We start from the raw sequence: 20,423 nt of genomic DNA, 5'->3' as shown, positions 1-20,423 counted from the left end.
GCCTGTATTTATAGTGAATCACTGCAGGTTCCATGTATTGTTCTGTACAGAAAGTACCTTTGTATTCTTTATGTCATCAGTCAAGACTGCTTCTGATTTAGGACAACTTCCCATCTGATAAATAGTTCTTGTACTCTGCCTGATAGACTTGCAAAGAAGCCTTCCAAATTCTCACAGGACTAGGCCTTAATACCATATATCAGTGATATCTGCAGCTGATTAATTCAGGGCTGGTGTTTCTTAGCCTGAAAAAAGTTAGCTTTAAAAGTGAACATTACGAAACACTTGTTTTCTGATAATACATTATATATGTGCTTGTTATTTTATTGGTTCATAGTGTCGGTGCCTATTGTGAAGTCTTTAAAATGTATTTTTATTTGGTTTTTTTTAAAAATGGAACTTTTATGTTGACCTTAGAAATTACTTTTCACATTTTGATTATGTGCCACCAAATTGGTATCGATTTTTAGAAACCACATAAGTTTTACAGGATGATCTACCCCCAACCTGGCCCTTTAGATCTTCCAATAATGCATCCTTCACTTCTGTACCTGAATCTATCCACCTTGCTGTTAATTGTCCTCTTCTCTTCCCTCCATTTCCTCCAGCTTTTGGGACTTCTTAAGGGAGTTCATTTTTCACATTATGTGCCCAAAATATAACATTTGAGGCTGGTCATTTGTACCTCAAATGAGAACTCTGGATTGATTTGTTGTATGATCCATTTTTTGTTTTATTGTAGTGTTCTTAAGAGCCTTTTCCAACACCAAATCTCAAAAGTCCATAGACTTGAAATCCATAGAAAGTCACAGGAAAAACAACTGCCTACACAATTCTGATTTTTGTAGATATAGACATATCATGGCATCAGAATACCTTTCCAAAGGCCTTCGTTGCTATCCTACTAAATACAGTATTAGTCTACTGGTTCCTTTAATGTTGAAAGTTAATTCTAAAAGACAGAATCAATCCACAACTTGTCAATCTTAAATCTGGTTGCTGTAACTGAGGGATCCCCAACCTTTTTGGTTTTGGGGACTGGCAACAGTGGCTTTGACGATGGGGTGGGAGGTTTCACACACGCAACTTAAATCCTATGCATGTACAAATAAAGCTTCGCACACCAAAGCTTTAACTGTTGTCATTAGTTTGTTGTTCGTTATATTTAACGGTAGTCCCTTCTTTTTTACTATGGTTCTTGACTTTCCTTACTAAAGCTTTTATTTACATTTTCCACTATCAGAATAGTGCCATCAACACAGCACAGGTTATTGATGTTTCTTTAGAGAAAAAAAAACAGGAATTGTTTCTTTTTAAATCCAAGTTCATCTTCTTCAAATCTAGCCACCCTCAATATATATGCAGCATATAGACCAGTGATGGTGAACCTTTTCAGCACTGAGTGCCCAAACCGGAACAAGTGCACCAGAGCCCTGGAAACTCGAACACCAGCTGGCCAGTGCATATGTGTGGGCCGGCCAGCTGGTCTTCGGGTTTCCAGGTCTCCAGCATGCACCAAGATCAGCTGGCTGGCGCGCGTGTGCCAGAAACCAGAAGAGTAGCTGGCGACGGCACACATGCCCACAGCGAGGGCTCTGTGTGCCACCTCTGGCACGTGTGCCATAGGTTGACCATCACAGAGATAGACTAAATAAATAAGAAGAGAGTATACAACTTTTTTTCATTTCTTTGCTATGTCTAGACCAGGAGTGTCAAACTGATGGCCCACGGGCCGGATACATCACACGCAGGCCACGCCCACCACAGCTCCGCAAACAGAAAAACATAGTGAAACATCATGTGATGGCAATGTGACTCTGCAAGTTTGGCATCCGTGGTCTAGACAATGGCTTCCAGTCCTGTATATAGGTTTTGCATGAGGATGGTGTGATGTCCTGGGATTCCCATTTTCCTAAGCTTGATGTGGTTGACAGATTCAAAGGCCTTTATACTCAGTGAAGCACATCTAGAGTCTTTTTGGTATTCTAGTTTTAGTGTCTTTTAAAAATTATAATAATTGAAATGCAAATCACAAACATTTATGTTTCAAATCCTGGCTATTTTTCACTGCAAATTAATACATGCATGCATGGACATAAAACTAGTATACATTTATTTTTAAAGAAATAATCATGGGCTCAGTGTCTATGACAATGTTTTCCAGATTACATATATGTATAAGTTTCTATTAAAAATGCTTTCTTGAAAAACATGCCATATTTCTTGGTAAATCTGTCATAAAACTGATATATGGTAACAGGGAGAAGGCAATGTTTTTAAGAAACTCTTTGATGTATTGTTTGCATGGAAATCCATCAAGGTTCCAATTTATTTGCTGTTACCTTGTCCTTCTCCTCACATGAATAAATCTTAAAGAAGATGTATTTTTTATCATCAGATATGTTGGATGGAAATCTTTAAACTATTGAGCATTCAGCAAAATACTTCAAAGTATAAGAATAAACTTCATTATAGGCCAATGAGAGGAGTGAAGTTTCTCTTCAGAAGACTTTTGTTTCAAAATTCACCTCTTCTATGGACTTTATATATGGCCTAGGGCAAGTCATTTTCTTTGTCAGCCCCATGTACATGGCATCTTACTTCATGGTGTTGTGGGAATATAATTTGATCAACTCAGCATATTCCTGAAAAGGCATTGTTTCCACAATATGCTAATGCCAATTTCTAATTATACTATATAATTATACTGTTAGACATTTCAAGCCACCTGTAGTATAGGAGCAACATTACTTTTAAGGTGACTATGGAAGCAATGCAGTTCTTCCTCAATGATGGATTACTGAAGAAGCACAATATAATAGCTATCAGTAGCCAGTAGTGTTACTAGCATCAAAAGTTACCATCACGAGTCAGAGGTCTATTATCTGACTTTCCTTCACCCCGGTAGGATCTGTAACTATATGAACTGGCAGATCCATCCAAGGTATTTCCATTAGTTGAGTTTAAGAACTGATACCAAACAATTTATAAAAGAATAGGGAAAAACTATGATTGATTAAGCCAAGCTGTTATTAAAGCCCAGATTCTGAAAATAATTTATATTGGTATCTTTTGACTTGATTTGGTATTTGGACAAGATTTCCTTGAAAACTCAACCACTCACTTTGCTTTTCCCAATCTAAACTACAATTTAATAGCAGTTTTCATTCATAGGCTTAGGAGCTTTTACAGAAAATATATTAATGCCAAAGTAAACAAATTTTAAACATCCTCAAATGTTGAAAATACCCTGGATTAATAATGTTGATAAAAATCAAGACAGATAATACCTTATTTCATTGTAGTGAATGGTTTTATAAGATTCTGTAAAATGCCACATGAAAAGATTGCTTCAAGAGAGCAAAAGACCATTAGAAGAGATATGTTATATCATGATTTTTAGACACAGTTTTTAAAATATTAAATACATTCTTTACAATATGACCATTGCTTATTCATGTTTTGTACCAAGAGACATTTTTCAACATATTCCAGTTTTGCTCAGATGTGAGTCTGTAAGCTAAGAAAACATTTTTGTGCCAGTAGGCTGCTTTCTCAGTGATAGATACCTCATGCCTTGCCATGACATTTATGGATGGGTTTCGTATATTTACTTGCTGAAAAAAATCCTCTCTGGAAAAGAGATGCTGCCAGAAAGAATAGCATGCTTTGTAAGCTAGGTTGTTTTTTTTTATAGGAGTAGGGCCAACCAGCACAAGATGCTTTGACTTCAAAGCTGTTCAATGAAATCATCTATGAACCATCCGTATAGAAATATTCCTGTGTAAGCTACACTGAGTCAAAGAATAGGGTTGCACAAGAACACTGTTATGTGTTAAACAGCTTCTGTGTTTTCCAGTGCAGTTTATGCAAAGTATGTAACAACTTTATACTTTAACTGGAACCCTCACTTTCCCATTCTGCTGTTCCTTATAACACCAAAATCTGCCACCTCATCTACTGCATTTCATTTGGCTCAGGGGTGGCCCTTTTCTGATTATGATTGAATAAAAGAACTGACAGTCCCTTGCTATTCCTACATTACATTGATTCTGCAGCTTTGTTTGTATTTTAATCATGGATAAGCACTAAGACAGTTACTAGTTCTTAGCCATCCAAAATCCAGAATTAGCTTTCTGGGATAGCAAAACCACTTTCAGACCCTCTACCTTTAGTTTTGTAACTTCAGATGACTCTTACTTTTTGACAGGTGATCCCAAATTTGGAGTTGAACATAATTTAGACCAGAAAAAAAATACAAACAAGGTCTGAGGCTACCTTTGGGTATTTGGAAATGCCCATGGCTTTCTTGCAATAACAGTTTTGCCAATATTAAAAATAAATCAGAAAAGTAAAAAAGATCCAGAATATTTTTCTTCAGAATTCAGATTGTATAAATTTATGACAGCCCTTCTCACTCTCAAAACTATTTATATTTGAAAGGTACGACATCATTCCTCTATAGCTTTTGGTAGCAGTCTAATTTGTCAAATTTCATATGTGGTTGTTTTTTGATAGATAAGCTATGAGTGCTACAGCAACTCCTACATAGATGCCTGTTCCAATGGTGATGGATAGCACAGCCAAGAAGAGAGCTCTCCGTGAACTGGAGCTTGCTTGGTGGAAATCCCCTTTAGCAATGGCTTTGTTTGTCTGCAAGAATAGATAAGTTTGCATTAGTGAGTGTGGACATGGCAGTCACTTAACAGAAAATAGCATGAAGAAATTTGGAAAAAAAATTATAGAAGATTTGGGGATTTAGTGGCCATTATTTTGTCTCAAACACACAAAGTTTTTTCTGCAATTCATAGATGAAACTATCTTTCATCTACTTCATGGAATAAAATAAGTGTTTGCTTTTAAATCCAACATTTTCAAAGGGCATAACATCTGTGATTTGCATCCTTACCTTACAGACAATAACAGCTGATCTTTTGTGAGTATGACCAGAAATGTGTTTCTTCCACCATTTGCCCTCTAAGATAACTCTTTATTAATTTTTTTCTTATCTATTACCCCCTCCAACACAATTACTATTAAAATCAACTTCATTCCACATTTTCAGAATCAAAAAGGCCACTATTGTTATCAAATAACAATAGAAAAGCCCACAGAGACCACAGTATAGTGGAGATATGTCCACAAAATATTTTACAGTTTATCCAACAGAATGAAATTGTACATATATTTGGATAGCACTTTATGGCTAAGTTAATTTGTGATTAGGTTCTTTTTTTCCCCCTCTACCCTATTTCCCCAAAAATAAGACATCCCCTGATAATAAGCCCAATCAGGCTTTTGAGCGCTTGCGCTAAAATAAGCTTTTCCCCCAAAAATAAGCCCTCCCTGAAAATATTTAAATGCAGAGCTGGAAATCAGGTAAGACAGCAAGAGGAGCCCCATCTTGCTCCACGTGCCCCAAAATAATAAGATCTCCTTGAAAATAAGGCCAAGCACTTATTTCGGGGTTCAGATAAATATAAGACAGAGTCTTATTTTCGGGGAAACACGGTTGTAGCAACTTGGTTGAAATTACAGGGACTATAGAACAGGACTAACATTTTTATCCCATACCATTTGTTCAACTGAAATCATTTTTCTGAAATTGGCATTGATTTTAAAAAAGTATGATTCCAAAAGGAAGTGGTCTTCCTTAAAATATATTATAGTCACTAGAAAACCCTTAAGCACTTTTTTTGCATAAAACAGAGAAAAGTGAACTTATGATTTATAATTTTGATGATTTGACAGGATAAATTATAGAAAGAAAAGAGTCATGTTACAACAGCTTAGAGTAAAATGTGAATTTATAATTGCACTTATAATTGCTGTAAAAAAGATTGGAAGCTATTTCTTTGTGGTTTTTTCTTTCTTTTCTACCTTTCTTGTATTTTTTCTCCTTTCTTGCACTTTTTACTTTCTTTCTAATTTTTTCTCTTTCTTTCTTTTTTCTCAGACTTTATATTAGTTTGATTCTATATATTAGTCAATATAACCAAATTAGTCCTAAAAAGCACACACTCAAATGCTGAGTCCTTTCTTAAGTACTGGCAAGGGAAATGCTCCTTCAAAAAACTCTGCATAATGCTCACCAAATGAAAAAAAAGCTGCATAAGAGCAGGGGGGAAGGGTTGGTAGAACAAATACATTATTTGCTTCACCTAATTAGACAGTAAAATTTGAAGGAAGGAGGGGTGAATTTTGTCTAAAAAAGCTGTGAGCAAAGCAATGCTGAAACTGAAAATAAATCTAAGTTTAGAATACGTTCAGCTATACAAACACAAAATAAAATTAATGAGTAATCTGGCTTCAGTTAGTGAATGTTAAAATTTTGTTATTAAAATTAATTCTTTCTGAGGAATTCAAAGAAAGCAAAATCTTGGTCCAGAATATGCTGTAACACTGAAGTAGCCAAGCTTAATGCAAATTCTCCCACCAGAGACATGCATTTCATATGGATGAGGTAAAACCCCAATTCTCTTTTCTTTGCTGTCCTGAAGGGCATTTTTGCAATAACTACATTTCAACTCTTTCCTTTAAAAAAAAAAACACATAGTAAGACTATGGTTGGCATCAAAATGACTGATGAGCCAATTTAAAAACCTCTCCAGGCTGAAATGTTTTCAATAGCAGACTAAGAACTTTAATAAACAGAAGTCACAGCAAGCACAAGAATGCTAAGTTGAGAACTCCTCGTCCTTAACAGCACAGGGCAAGCTAACTTGTTCAGCAGGAGATACTAGTAGAGATAACGGTGCAATTCCCTTGCAAAGGTCTTAGATCCGTGATGGCAAGCATGCCAGAAGTGGCACACAGAGTCATCTCTCCAGGCACGTGAGCCTTCACCATTGCTCTTCTGGGTTCTGATGTACCGGCCAGCTGGTCCTCATGCACATGGGAGCGCCGGAAACCGGGTGGCTGCTCTTCTGGTTTCTGGCATGTGTGCATGCATGTGTGCATGCTCCCGTTTCAGCACTTGGGGCTGAAAAGGTTTGCCAACACTTTCTTAGATCCTTCAGCACTGATCATTCTTCATTGTCTTTGTTATTCTCATCTATCTGCATAGGATGTCTCTGTGATTCTATAGGTTTCTCTGCACTACTGTACTGTACATTATTTGCCTTGTATAGAAAATATATTCTGCTGTGAAATCACAATATCAAGATTGAATGCAAGTCAGAAAAAAATAAGCATTAAATGCTTGCCCAGGCTAAATGACCTCATGAGTGAATTTCTGCAGTGAATTACCAGAAGGTAGCTAATTGCTTAACAAGTGGCAAGAATATACTGTATATTTGAATAATTGTATTCTTATTTATTTATTTCAAACACATCTAAATAGCCTTTCCATGTTTGCTGGAAAAGTATGGAAATTGTAATCCAATACCTTCAAAGACAATGGGGGAGGCTAGTCCAAGTAGGAATTCTTCAGTTATATAATCAAGGTAAAAATCATAGTCTGGATTCACATATCATGCCATATCATTATTTGAATCATGGTTTGCTGAAGAAATTACAGTGGCCTGGCTCACATAACATGCTGTATCTTTCACACTTCAAAGGCCAGGTTTACTTCCCAAGCCAGAAGTAAATGAACCACCTTGTAAATAAACAGAGCAAATATGTCTGGACTAATATGAATATTGCTTGAGATTCATGCATTCTTATGATATGGAAATGTATATGTCAATCCAATTTAACAGATAGTTTCATTCATCCTATTCCAATTTTTTTTCCAGGCCAAAATAAATTTATTTTTTAAAAGCAAGGGCAAGCAAAAGGGATTAACTCACATATAGTAGAAATGAAAATAAAGATCCAGTCAATTTAAAACAGATGAAGGTTACAGAGAGTGAGAAAGGATGATCAATTTATAAGAAATAGTAAGCATGGAAAGGTAAAAGGAATTTTTATTTTGAGTTGCTGATGTCTGACAGTCATATCTTCTATTGGAGGAGCCCTGGGACAACTGGTCCCTGCAGGGAACTCTGAGAATACTTTGGATCAAATTGTATTCAATAACTAAGCACCAAAACATTTTAGGATTTATGCGACTGTGAAACAAATGGTTACTCGGATTAACATGACTAGGGAAATCAATACTGGACCTGGGCAGAGAGTGTAAAAAGGCTAGAGTGACATGCCCAATATATAAGGCACTTAGGATAGAATAGAGATTGTACTTCATAGGAATGTTCTTTTCGGAGTATTTCAACCCGAGTCAGGCACTCAAGTAAATAGAAAATATTCCAAACAAATCTGCAAAAGATGACAAAAAACCAGCAGAATATATTTAAATTATGTAGTTAAAATGCTATTTGTAGTGTGCAAGTATCTATGGGAAATACAGAAATGGTCAATTAAACCAAAAAAACAACAATTTGTATTCCAATACCAAAAAGGGCAGTGCTAAAGGATGCTCAAAATACCATACAATGATTTGTTTGTTTGTTTGTTTGTTTGTTTATTAAATTTATGTGCCACCCTCTCTGGGTGGCTTACAAATAGTAAAAAGAAACATAATTAAAGTTTAAAAAGTGATATAAAAAACTAGAACCAAGCTGATGGACAGCATCAGGATGAGACTATCTTCTTACCTCGTCAATCACTTCCAGTGGACAGCGCCCCTTTGGGGTTCCAAGCCAACTGGCCATGGTGTCAATGGCCTTCCAGAAGACTAAAAGTGTGGGAGCAGTTTTCACTTCCAGGAGCAGAATGTTCCACAGGGCAGGAGCCACAGCAGAAAAGGCTCTTGCCATTGACTCCATCAACTATAATTCCTTAACAGATGGGATCTGCAGCAGACCCCTTCCTCTGGAACAAGTGAGGCAAGCTAGTCCCATTGGAGCAAAATGGCTCTTCACATGCCCTGGAAGGATATGTGATGTGCCATGAAGGACCTTGCAGGTAATAACCAATTGCACTTCTCTCACATGCTAGTAAGATAATGTACAAAATTTTGTAATCCACACTTCAACAATACATAGAACAAGAATTGCCAAACAGGATTCAGAAGAGGCAGGGATCAAGTTTATTATCGGGCATCCTCCCAATCAAAGACTTACAATCAAGATGAGATTCATCCGATTATTCACAATCTGTCCCATTTCCTAGTGTAAAAGAGCGGTAGATCTGTCCCTATATTCAGAAAGCATGTTTCTCTCCTCCGTTGCAATTCGTAATGGCCGGGGCTTTGTTTTACACCCAGGCAGAGAGCCTCAGTGGCCAATCAGACACACACATGTCATGGAATACATTTCACATAATGCAATCTCTGTCTACATTTCCCACAATGCAATTTCTTAAGGAGACAACTCTTAATTCTTTAAGTAACTAATTTACTGTCTAAGCAGCACACTCCCCACCTGGAATTATAAAATTCCACTATTAACTAACAAATTAACTGAGGTAAACAAAGGCATAGCATAAAACAATGCAAACTTAACTATCTAATTGACTAAAGTAAACAAAGGCACCAAACAATACAGACAATGAGGTAGACACAAGGCATGCAAAGCTTGAGGTTCAATCTTCAATCTTCAAGTTTGGTCTTCCTTCTCAGAAACACCAGGTCGGTGATTGGTCTGGTGTAAAGCTTCTTGGTGAAAGTCTGTGAGTCACGGCATGAGTCTTGTGGCTTCACGACCTGAACTTCAACTTGGCGAACTAGTCCATCAGAGCTGGGTAGAACTTGGTGAACAAGTCCCATGGGCCAAGAGTTTCGAGGCGCGTCCTTGTCTATTAGCAAGACAAGGTTAGGTCTTGCTAGGTTAGGTTCCTTGGTCTTCCATTTGCAGTGGGCCTGCAGGGAAGACAAGTATTCTTGCTTCCAGTGCTTCCAGAAGGTGTTGGCCAGCAGTTGAACTTGTCTCCATTGTTGTTTATACATGTCCTTTGGAATGAAGTTCCCTACTGGTACCAGTCACCCGTCTTCTGGGTCAGCAAAGTAGCTGGAGTGAGGATAGTTGGATTCTCAGGATCCAAGGAAACTGGAACCAAGGGTCTAGCATTGATGATAGCTGCCACTTCTGTCATGAGGGTGATGAAGATCTCATTCATCAGTGTGGGTGTCTTCATCAACATGGAGTCTACAATTTTATGGGCTATTCCTATCATTTGTTCCCATACTCCTCCCATATGGGAATTATGGGGAGGATTAAATGTCCATACATAGTTCTGGCCCTTCAGGTAGTCGTCAATTGCCGGATCAAGGTGAGTGCCCTCACCAATCCATAACTCCTTGCAGGCTCCTACAAAGTTAGTTCTGTGGTCAGATCTAAACATCTTGGCTGGACCTCTGTAGCCTTGGAACCTTCTTAGTGGCAGCATTGACGCTTCCTGTCTAATATCCCTCTCTGCCCCCCACAGAGAGGGCTCGCAATTTGGGCATCCTCCTGGATGCACGGCTGTCTTTAGAAGAGCATATGACGGCCGTGGCCAGGGGGGCTTTTTATCAGGTTCACCTGATTCACCAGTTGCAGCCCTTTCTGGACTGGGATGCCTTGCGCACGGTCATTCACACCCTTGTTACCTCCCGGCTGGACTATTGTAATGCTCCCTACATGGGGCTCCCCTTGAAGAGCACTTGGAGGCTCCAACTGGTCCAGAATGTGGCCACGCGGGTGGTTATGGGCTCAACCCATTGTGCCCACGTGACACCCCTCCTGCGCGAGCTGCACTGGCTCCCAGTGGTCTTCTGGGTGCGATTCAAGGTGTTGGTTACCACCTTTAAAGCGCTCCATGGCATAGGACCCTGGTACCTTCGAGACTGACTTCTGCCACCAATAGCCTCCCACTGGCCAGTCCGCTCCCACAGAGAGGGTCTCCTCAGGGTGCCATCGGCCAAGTTATGTCGGCTGGTGACACCCAGGGGGAGGGCCTTCTCTGTGGGAGCCCCTGCCGTGTGGAATGAACTGCCCCCGGAAATGTGTAAGACCTCTGACCTCCGTGTATTTCGCTGTGCCCTCAAGACCCTGCTGTTCCACCAGGCTGGGCTTTCAATGTAATGATTTTAAATTAGGTGTTTTAAATTTGGGGGGTTTTAAATTTGAACCGAAACTATTTAATAATTTTAATTATTTTTAATTGATATTTGTCTTTGTGCTTTTAATAGGCTGTACACCGCCCTGAGTCCTCCGGGAGAAGGGCGGTATAGAAATAAAATTATTATTATTATTATTATTATTATTATTATTATTATTATTATTATTATTATTATTATTATTATTATTATTATTATTATTATTATTATTGCTTCCAAGGCTGCTTCCGCATCTTTACTGGAAGTTGGAAGTTTTCTGGAACGCTGACACTTAGAGCATTGGTAAATCAGGAGGTGTCCATGGATTCAATGACTTCAATGTGAACAGCTTGAATGCTAAGACATGTGAAGAGAATGGCCCAATGTTTGTTGTTAGCTTGGCCACCTCTGGTCTGACGGGCAGACATGAACCATGGGCCAAAGATGTCCAAATCTACATTGGTGAATGGTCCCCATATTCAGAAAGCATGTTTCTCTCCTCCGTTGCAATTTGTAATGGCCGGGGCTTTGTTCTACACACAGGCAGAAAGCCCCAGTGCCCAATCAGACACTCAGATGTGGTCACATGTCATGGACTACGTCTCCCACAATGCAATCTCTTAAGGAGACAGCTCTTAATTCTTAAAGTAACTAATTTACTATTTAAGCAGCACAAGAGCTATTCCTCTTTATTGAATATACAAGTGTGTTTACTTTGTAGACCACAGCATACTGTGGATAGCCTTTAAATTTCTGCTAATTAACAATTAGAAAAGAATATGGAACAATTAAATTTTGGTCCAAAAATAGAAAAAACAGTGCAGTAAGATTGCATACTGTCACCTTGTGTTTTAATTTATAGGCAAACTATATCATGAGAAATTATGGACTAAAAGACAGAAAATGGAATTAAAATTGCTGGGAAAAACATCAACTTCAGATATGCTGATGATACTTTGATAGATGTTTTAGAGAATGTCTTGCTGAAAATAAAGGAGTGCAAAATTGATTGCTGCTTAAAAAGATTATTTCAGCAGACAACTGAATGCAAATATACACAGAAACAGAAATCGATTTTATTCTGCTAGGCTTAAAATTTTACAGAGATCGTTGCTGCAACCATTAAATAAAGAAATGTCTACTACTTGGGAGAAAGTCTGCAACAAATTTAGACAAGATATTAAAGGCATCATATTGACAGCAAAGGTATGCACTACTGAGGTTAGTTGTAAGATATGGCTGTGAAAGCTGGGCCATGAGAATAAATAAGAATAAATAAATAAATAAGAAGAATAAATCATTCAATATTACATGAAGTAAACTAGACTTCTCATTGGAAACTAATAACGAAGCAAACATTTAGATATGTTGGAACCTAATATGAGGTTGAGAATCATTGGAGAAGACCTTGATGTTTAGAAAAAGCCAGATGAACAAGACACTGACAAAAAAACAAGATAAATTGATACTATCACTGATGACACAAAGTTAAACTTATGATTCTTTGATTATATGAAGAATTCAAGGAAATAATATCCACTGAGTCAAAAAAATAAAGAAGTGACTGACTAATAATTTTAGGATGCAAAAAACTTCAGTGTAAGAGGAAAGATAAGTCAATTACAAATTCACTCATATACCAACAAGGATAAAAATAAATTATCAAAACATGCATGTATGTGATGCATATGTTATTAAAGCATGACTACAGCTCAATGGTGAAATCTAAAAATTTTCGCCACCGGTTCTGTGGGCGTGGCTTGGTGGGCATGGCCTGGCAGTCATGTGACTGGGTGGGCATGGCCAACATGATGTCACTCACGTCTCTCTCTCTCTCTCTCTCTCTTTCTTTCTTTCTTTCTTTCTTTCTTTCTTTCTTTCTTTCTTTCTTTCTTTCTTCCCTCTCCCTCTCCCTCTCCCTCTCCCTCTCTCATGCACACACCTGGTCTGAGCGGCTGCTGAGGGAAAAGGAAGAAAGTGCTCCGGGAGGGCAGGTGGCCTGGCCCGGAAGTGGCACATCCCCCGTCATGGGCTGGATGCAGGCAGTGGGACCCGAGGCGGAGGGGAAGGCAAGCAGGCGGCAGTCTCCCAAAGGCCCTGCGGAAGTTGAGCACGCCAGGCCCAAAAGGCAAGCGAGCCTCACCATGTTCCCCCGAGGAAACTCTTTAGCCGAGCACAGCGGGTCTCCCTTCCCCACCACCAGCATCGGCAATACATCTGCCCACCCTCCCGGGGCTGCCCATGCACACCCCAGTGGAGCAGCAGTCTCGGGTTCAACAGCAGCAGCAGTAGAAGGAAGAAAGCAAGTGGCCCCTCTCAGTGTCGGTGGCACCGCCCCTCTCAGCCCCAGCACAATGTTGCATTTCCCCCAAGGGCCGCTGGGCCAGCGGAAATCAACTCTCTCCCACGCAAAGGCTGGATTCCCACTGCGAGCAACAAGAAAATCTAATCAGTCCTCAGGTGGGATGGGGAGGGTTTATCTTCCTTCCTCGTGAATTAAAAACCCACGTTAGAGCTGTGGAGGAGGAGGAGGAAGAGGGGGGCTTGCTGCACAAAAGCCTCAAAGGCTGTGAAAAGTTGCAAACCTCAGGCAAGCTTGCAAAACAAACTCAATGAACCCTGCGAGGAGGAGGAGAAATTTGCAGTCGCCTTGCCTTCCCTCTTGCCGCTCCGAGCCCTGCCCAGCCTTGAAGCTGGTGAAGGAGAAGAAGAGGAGGAGGAGGACTGTTTGGTGTGATGCCTGCATCCTCCCCAACCCCCCTGCATGGGCAGCATCTCGGCTTTGCAGCCTCCGTGGTCTGCCCCGCACAAGCTGTGGGCATTGCACCGGGGTGCTGGAGGCAAGCGGAGCCGTGGAGCAGTTTTGCAGAGGAGGTAGAATAGCGCTGCGGTGGCTGTCCACGCCCTGTTTTTTGCCAGCCAGCCAGAAGATAGGAGGAGGAGGTAGGGGGTGGCTGGGTCTTCCTGATCTTTGCTTGGTGTTCTTCCCCTTCCCACTCCCCCCAATCGCTTCCGAAAGATGCGAGAGACATTTTGGGCAAAGGTAGCAGCCGCTGTGTCTCCCCCAAGGATGTGGGGAAGTTGGACACCGACTTCGGAAGGCAAGCAGGTGTGGTGGACCACTGGGAAGGCAAGTGTGGAAGGCAGGCAAGCATGGCAGGGCTGCATAGAAGTGGCTAGGCTGCTAGTTCCCTTCCCCACAGCCCTGCCATGCTTGCCTGCTATGTGGCCTTCCACTCGCCTGCCTTTGCAAGTTGGCCACGGGGATACCAGGAAGGCCATGTGGAAGGCAGGCAAGCATGGCAGGGCTGCGGGAAAGGAGTGGGCTGCTAGCTCCCTTCCCCACAGCCCTGCCATGCTTGCCTGCTTTCCATTTGCCTGCCTTCGCAAGTTGGCCACAGGGACGCCAGGAAGGCAATGTGTAAGGCAGGCAAGCATGGCAGGGCTGCGGAAAAGGGAGTAGGCTGTTAGCTCCCTTCCCCACAGCCCTGCCATGCTTGCCTACCTTCCACGTGGCCTTCCACTTGCCTGCCTTCGCAAGCTGGCCACGGGGATGCCAGGACATCTTCCCTGCATGGAAGGCAGGGAAGAATGGCAGGACTGCAGGCTGTGGACCAGTTTAGGGGCATGGCCAGCCAGTGGTTGTTACCGGTTCAGCAAACCAGCCCCAATCTCCACTACCGGTTCACCGGTCTAAACCAGTAGCATTTCACCCAGTGGTGAAATCCAATTTTTTTTACTACGGGTTCTGTGGGTGTGGCTTGGTGGGCATGGGGTGGCTTGGTCGGTGTGGGCGTGGCTTGGTGGGCATAGCAGGAGAAGGATACTGCAAAATCTCCATTCCCTCCCCACTCCTGGGGGAAGGATATTGCAAAATCTCCATTCCCACCCCATTCAGGGGCCAGCTAGAGATGACATTTGCCAGTTCTCCGAACTACTCAAAATTTCCGCTACCGGTTCTCCAGAACCTCTCAGAACCTGCTGGATTTCACCCGATTTCACCCCTGCTACAGCTATTCCTCCCTGTTTCATATCCCCCAAATGGGTTAAGACCAATTCTCAGAATTACTTGGGAACTACTAGAGTTTTGTTCCCAACACATCAGAACAGATCATATTGGGAAGGCTATTTTTCGATCTTGTATATCACAGGTTAGCCCCCAAAGGTTCACAATTTTGCTGATGCTTTCTTGTGGACATTTAATCAGAAGTAAAACTAGCAATGTAAATCAATATTTGTGAAGATTTTGTGACATATAAGATGGGTGGCCATACAGGTATTTTAAATTCATACAGTACATAGAAACATACAAATTTCTTGCATATTTGTTAACATGTGGCATTTTGATTAGTAATAAAAGTATTGTTCAAGTGTGAATTTTTTCTCATGGACCAGCACATTTAAAAAACTTTTGGTATTATAAAATAATTTTATCTATCCATTTTTTATCATATTATCATCTCTATACTAATGGGACATAGCCTCTCTGCCATACAAAGCTAAATAATAAAATTGTACAAATACCTCATGTGACAAATAGAAAGCAGCTATTCCCAACGGCCAAAAACAACACAGCATGGAGAACACACTGAGCCCAAGATGATCTCTGGGAGGCATCATAAGGAAATGGTCTTCACTGTCAGTGTCACTTGAGTAATCACTCTAAAACAGCAAGAGAAAAGGACCATGATGTAGATAAGTTACTGGCAAGACTAGCCCTTTCTCTCTGCATCAGGCATACCTATGATCCATTTTCTTCAAGGCAACATAGAATTTTCTGGCTGAAATTATGGATAAGAGATATTTGTACTCTCCTGCAATGAAAGAACATTTTAGAAGAATCATATTTTTTAAAAAAGATTCTGATAGGATGACATTATTAGAAATTAATACAGAAAAGGTAACTTTTCATTTCTTAAAATTATGATGGAGGAGGGTCATCCTATTCTGCAACACAGTGACCACAGGGAGAACACAACAGCTTGCAGCAACAGCTTTTAAAAAGAGGAAAATCACCATGAGTGTCATAATGGTAAAACGTCATCCCTACACTATTTAAGAACACTGAAACATATCCCCACTATCAGTACTATCATAATACCGATAGTGGGGTGTGATGGTTGTGACATTTTTGCTTATCTGAATCAGCATGAGACCATGGCTACATGGGTTCAGGTCAAGGAACACATCTACTTGAATATATCCCTTGGGACACACTCTTGTATGTGTGAAGCCTTTCATCTTGTAAGCATTCTCTGTGTATACAAAAGCCAGACCAACACATATGACTTTGTCATTAGAATTACTTACTTGGCTCTGCTCACATTTTTAAGTCTGAATGGATCTTCTGAAGATGGCTAAAGTACAACTCATAACAAAAGGCCAAATGCCAAACATTTAATTTGCTATGGGGAAGATTAAAATACCAGATGCTACTCATCAACCAAATAAAATTCTTCCCCAGCTTTGTCAGCTGGCAACTATAGAAAAAGAATATTAAAAATCAAGGGCCTGGTGGCTCAGCAGACTGATAGCACTGTGATTAACACCAGCTGTCTGCAATTACTCATGTCCTAGTCACCTCTCGTCTGGACTATTGTAACGCTCTCTACATGGGGCTCCCCTTGAGGTGCACTCGGAGGCTCCAACTGGCGCAGAGTGCGGCCGCGCAGGTGGTGATGGAGCTCCCATGTAACACCTCTCCTGTGTGAGCTGCACTGGCTCCCGGTGGTCTTCCGAGTGCGCTTCAAGGTTTTGGTTACCACCTTTAAAGCGCTCCATGGCTTAGGACCTGGTTATCTACGGGACCGCCTGCTACCACCAATAGCCTCCCACCGGCCAGCACACTCCCATAGAGAGGGGCTCCTCCGGGTGCCATTGGCCAAACAATGTCGACTGGCGGCCCCTAGGGGGAGAGCCTTCTCTGTGGGGGCACCTACGATCTGGAACGAGCTCCCCCCGGAGATACGGAGGATCCCGGATCTTCGCACCTTCCGTTGCGCGCTTAAAATGTTTTTATTTCATCAAGCTGGCCTGGCCTAAATCTTCTCCTTTTTTAAATTTAAATTTTAAACACAAATTTTAATCTGTTTAATTATGGGGTATTTTAAAATTCAGCCTAAATTATTTAATTTGTTTTAATCTATTTTAAATTTTGTATCTCTGTGTTTTATCTTCTGGCTGTTCACCGCCCTGAGTCCTTCGGGAGAAGGGCGGTATAGAAATTTAATACAATAAATAAAATAAATAAATTACTGTAAGTTCGAATCTCACCAGGCTCAAGGTTGACTCAGCCTTCCATCCTTTCTAAGGTAGGTAAATTGAGGACCCAGTTTGTGGGGGCAATAAGCTGACTTTGTATAAATATACAAACGTATGAAGGCTATTGCTTAATGCATTGTAAGCTGCCCTGAGTCTCCGGAGAAGGGCGGCATATAAATCAAATAAAAAAAATTAAAAAATCAAATAGACTAAATCAGTAAAACATAAAATAAATGTTGGCCAACAGCCCAAACACTTGAAATAATAATCTTATGTGAGGTTCAGATAATATTGTATTTTCTGGCGTATAAGACGACTGGGCGTATAAGACGACCCCCGACTTTTCCTGTTAAAATATAGGGTTTGGGCTATACTCGCCGTATAAGACTACCCCTCTTCCAACGCACACCAAATAAACATTAAAAAACATCAACTGGCTCACTCACAATGTAAAAGCAGCTATGCTAGACCCAAAATGGCCCCTGCAACAAGCAGGAACCTCACACACCCACAAAGAGCCCAAAAAAACAACTTTCACACTTTACACACACACAACACAACACAACTGGCTCACCCACAATGTAAAAGCAACTGTACTAGACCCAAAATGGCCCCTGCAACAAGCAGGAACCTCACACAGCCACAAAAAGCCCAAAAAAACAACTTTCACACTTTACACACACAAAATTCCACATATAGCTTTGTAAGATTTTGTGTGTTTGTGTAGTTAGAGTGAAACACTACAGAAACACACTAAATCTCAGAAAGCTGCACAAATATTATTTTATTTTATTTTATTTTTATATGAAAACTAAATTTAAAACTTCCTAAACTTTAAATGGCTAGGTCTAAAAAAGAACAACTAAAAAAAAACCCAATTAACTATTTTTTTTAAAGCTCCCAAAGGGGAAAAAAACTTACCCAATAGATCAGGGGTCTCCAACCTTGGCAACTTTAAGACTTGTAGACTTCAACTCCCAGAATTCCTCAGCCAGCTTTGTTTTGCTGGCTGAGGAATTCTGGGAGTTGAAGTCCACAACTCCCTGCCTGCTTGATTTCAGGCAGGGAGTGGCTTGCTGATGGAATGGATTCAGGCAAGCGAAGCAAGGCAAGCGTTGCAACTAGCAGCTAAGGTAAGCAAGCTGGAGGGGGAAAACTTTTTTCCTTTTACATGACTCTGGCAATCCCAGCTGCGTTGCCTGATTAGCAGGCAACTCAGCTGGGATCGTCAGAGTTTGGATCACCAGAGCCATGTAAAAGGAAAAAGGTTTTTTCCTTTTACATGGCTCTGGCGATCCCAGCTGAGCTGCCTGATTAGCAGGCAAAGCTGGGATCGTCAGAGCTTGGATCTCCAGAGCCATTTAAGGCTGGTCTGCCTGGTTACAGGAGAATGACACCCAGCATATAAGACGACCCCCGATTTTTGAGAAGATTTTCATGTGTTAAAAAGTTGTCTTATACGCTGGAAAATACGGTAATACATCTGTGTAACATGGAATACTTTTACATTCAAAACAATGTTTTAATGTAATCCCTGCACTGTGGCTATAGCAGTGTTTGATCAGCTATTGAGGTAGATGAGATTGGAAGCAGATGACAGTGAGACACATATACATTCAGATATTTGAATTCATTTCAAGCTGACTGATGATTAGTAGCTAAAGAGACACTAGCAAAACAAATAAGGCTAGGGAAAAGTCAGAGAAACTAGATCTAAACTGGAAATACAGCAGTCTTCCCTTGTTTAAGGGAAAAGCAGTAATATAAAATAGTGATGATACAAATCCAACCACCATCTAGTCTACATACCCTCTTATCTCTACTCCTATTACTATTGGCCAACTACACAATTTCACTCAGTGTGTTTAATTTCATTTCACCCAAGGAGCATCGGAGAGGAATACCTTGAGTTTAATATTCTTATAACTCCACAAAACTGTGAGACTCTAGGCACTTTATAGTAATAAATACACAATAATACTAATATAATTAAAACATAAACTAATTTCAATGTTGGTGGCTCTGTAATCAACTCAAAGGTCCTTCAGAAGATCCAGGTCTTTACCAATTGCTGGAATGCAGTAAGAATGGAAACCAGAGGGCAGAGAGCCTAGAGGACAGGTTACATAAAAGGGGAGCCTTCAAAAAAGAGTGCCCATCATCAGCCCTCCCTTCTATAGTGCCTTCTGTTAGGTGGTAACCCTTGCACGTGAATTCAGGCCATCCCAACCAAAAAAGGTCCTTTTATTTCTGAAGATCCAAGCCATATAGTTTTAAAGGTGGTAGTCAGCAGATTTTATACTGAACTTGGACTGGAACTCAGTTCCTATCCCCAATCTAGGCTCAACAATATCAAGTACTTTTGCTTATTCCTTGTTGTGTTTATACATTATAAATCTTAATAAAATGCCTTGGAATGCATAGAGCTGCTTTACTTTCAAATGCAGTTGTCCTATATCTCCTATAATTCCAATGTTTAAGGTTAATTGATTTGATTAGTATTATGGGTATTAGGGATACCATATTGGGGAAGGCTAATGAAGAACAATCTGTAAGATTTTGGTTTAGATTAATAAATCATGCTGTTAGAAAGGAGGAGAGGTTTCTCCTCCCCGAGGATTCGAATTTCCTGGCTGGGAGACCGTTTCGGCGCCACGCAAAACTGCGAGGGAAGCAAGCTGCGTGAAAGCAAGTTTTCTTTATTTTTTTCAGGAAGTCAAATCGAGCGAAGTCGCGGACCAGCGTTCCTGGGTGAGCTGACATCGTTACAAGGTAAGCGTACATTCTTATACTTTTCTGTACAAAGGAAATTCTCTGTTGCTTTTGTTGCTTTTGTGGGTCTTCCCTTTGTGTGTGTGTTCATGTGTTCTCTTATTCTAGTTTTTCCCCACTTGAAACTGGGTGGTGTCTGGGTTATTTGGTCTCGTGTTCTTTTGTTCCCTTTCATTCTTATTATTTGCTCCTTGCCTTAAGCTGATCATGTTGTTACCAGGTAAGCCCTTACCCCCCCTCCCCCCCCGCTTGACTCTTATCAGATTGCTTGGGCTATTGATTAAATCTTTTCCTTTTGCTAATCCTCTGCCATTCCTTTTGTTTTGCTCTCCTAGTTTCTGCTGTCTTGATAGTTCCTTTCCTGGCATGT

At 40.6% G+C, this 20,423-nt stretch overlaps 1 protein-coding gene across 4 annotated transcripts in view; it reads right to left on the bottom strand.

Annotated features, from left to right (window-relative positions):
* Positions 1-3,294: 3,294 nt before the first annotated feature.
* The window catches only part of SYNDIG1 (synapse differentiation inducing 1), a 36,075-nt gene continuing 18,946 nt past the window's right edge, over positions 3,295-20,423 (bottom strand). For 3 of the 4 annotated variants that reach the window (XM_034411734.3, XM_034411733.2, XM_034411735.3), the window contains exons 3-4: positions 15,545-15,682; positions 3,295-4,653 (exon numbers count right to left, since the gene is read on the bottom strand). In XM_034411734.3, the coding sequence (XP_034267625.1) occupies positions 4,495-4,653; positions 15,545-15,682 (297 nt within the window). In that variant the 3' untranslated portion in view covers positions 3,295-4,494. The remainder of the gene's footprint in view (positions 4,654-15,544; positions 15,683-20,423) is intronic. The other variant, XM_087891271.1, reaches the window with a different exon arrangement.

This window comes from Pantherophis guttatus, chromosome 3 (assembly GCF_059756535.1).
Source record: "Pantherophis guttatus breed Tessera chromosome 3, ASM5975653v1, whole genome shotgun sequence".
Taxonomy (NCBI): Eukaryota; Metazoa; Chordata; class Lepidosauria; order Squamata; family Colubridae; genus Pantherophis; species Pantherophis guttatus.
This window is presented reverse-complemented; position numbering and strand designations above follow the sequence as displayed.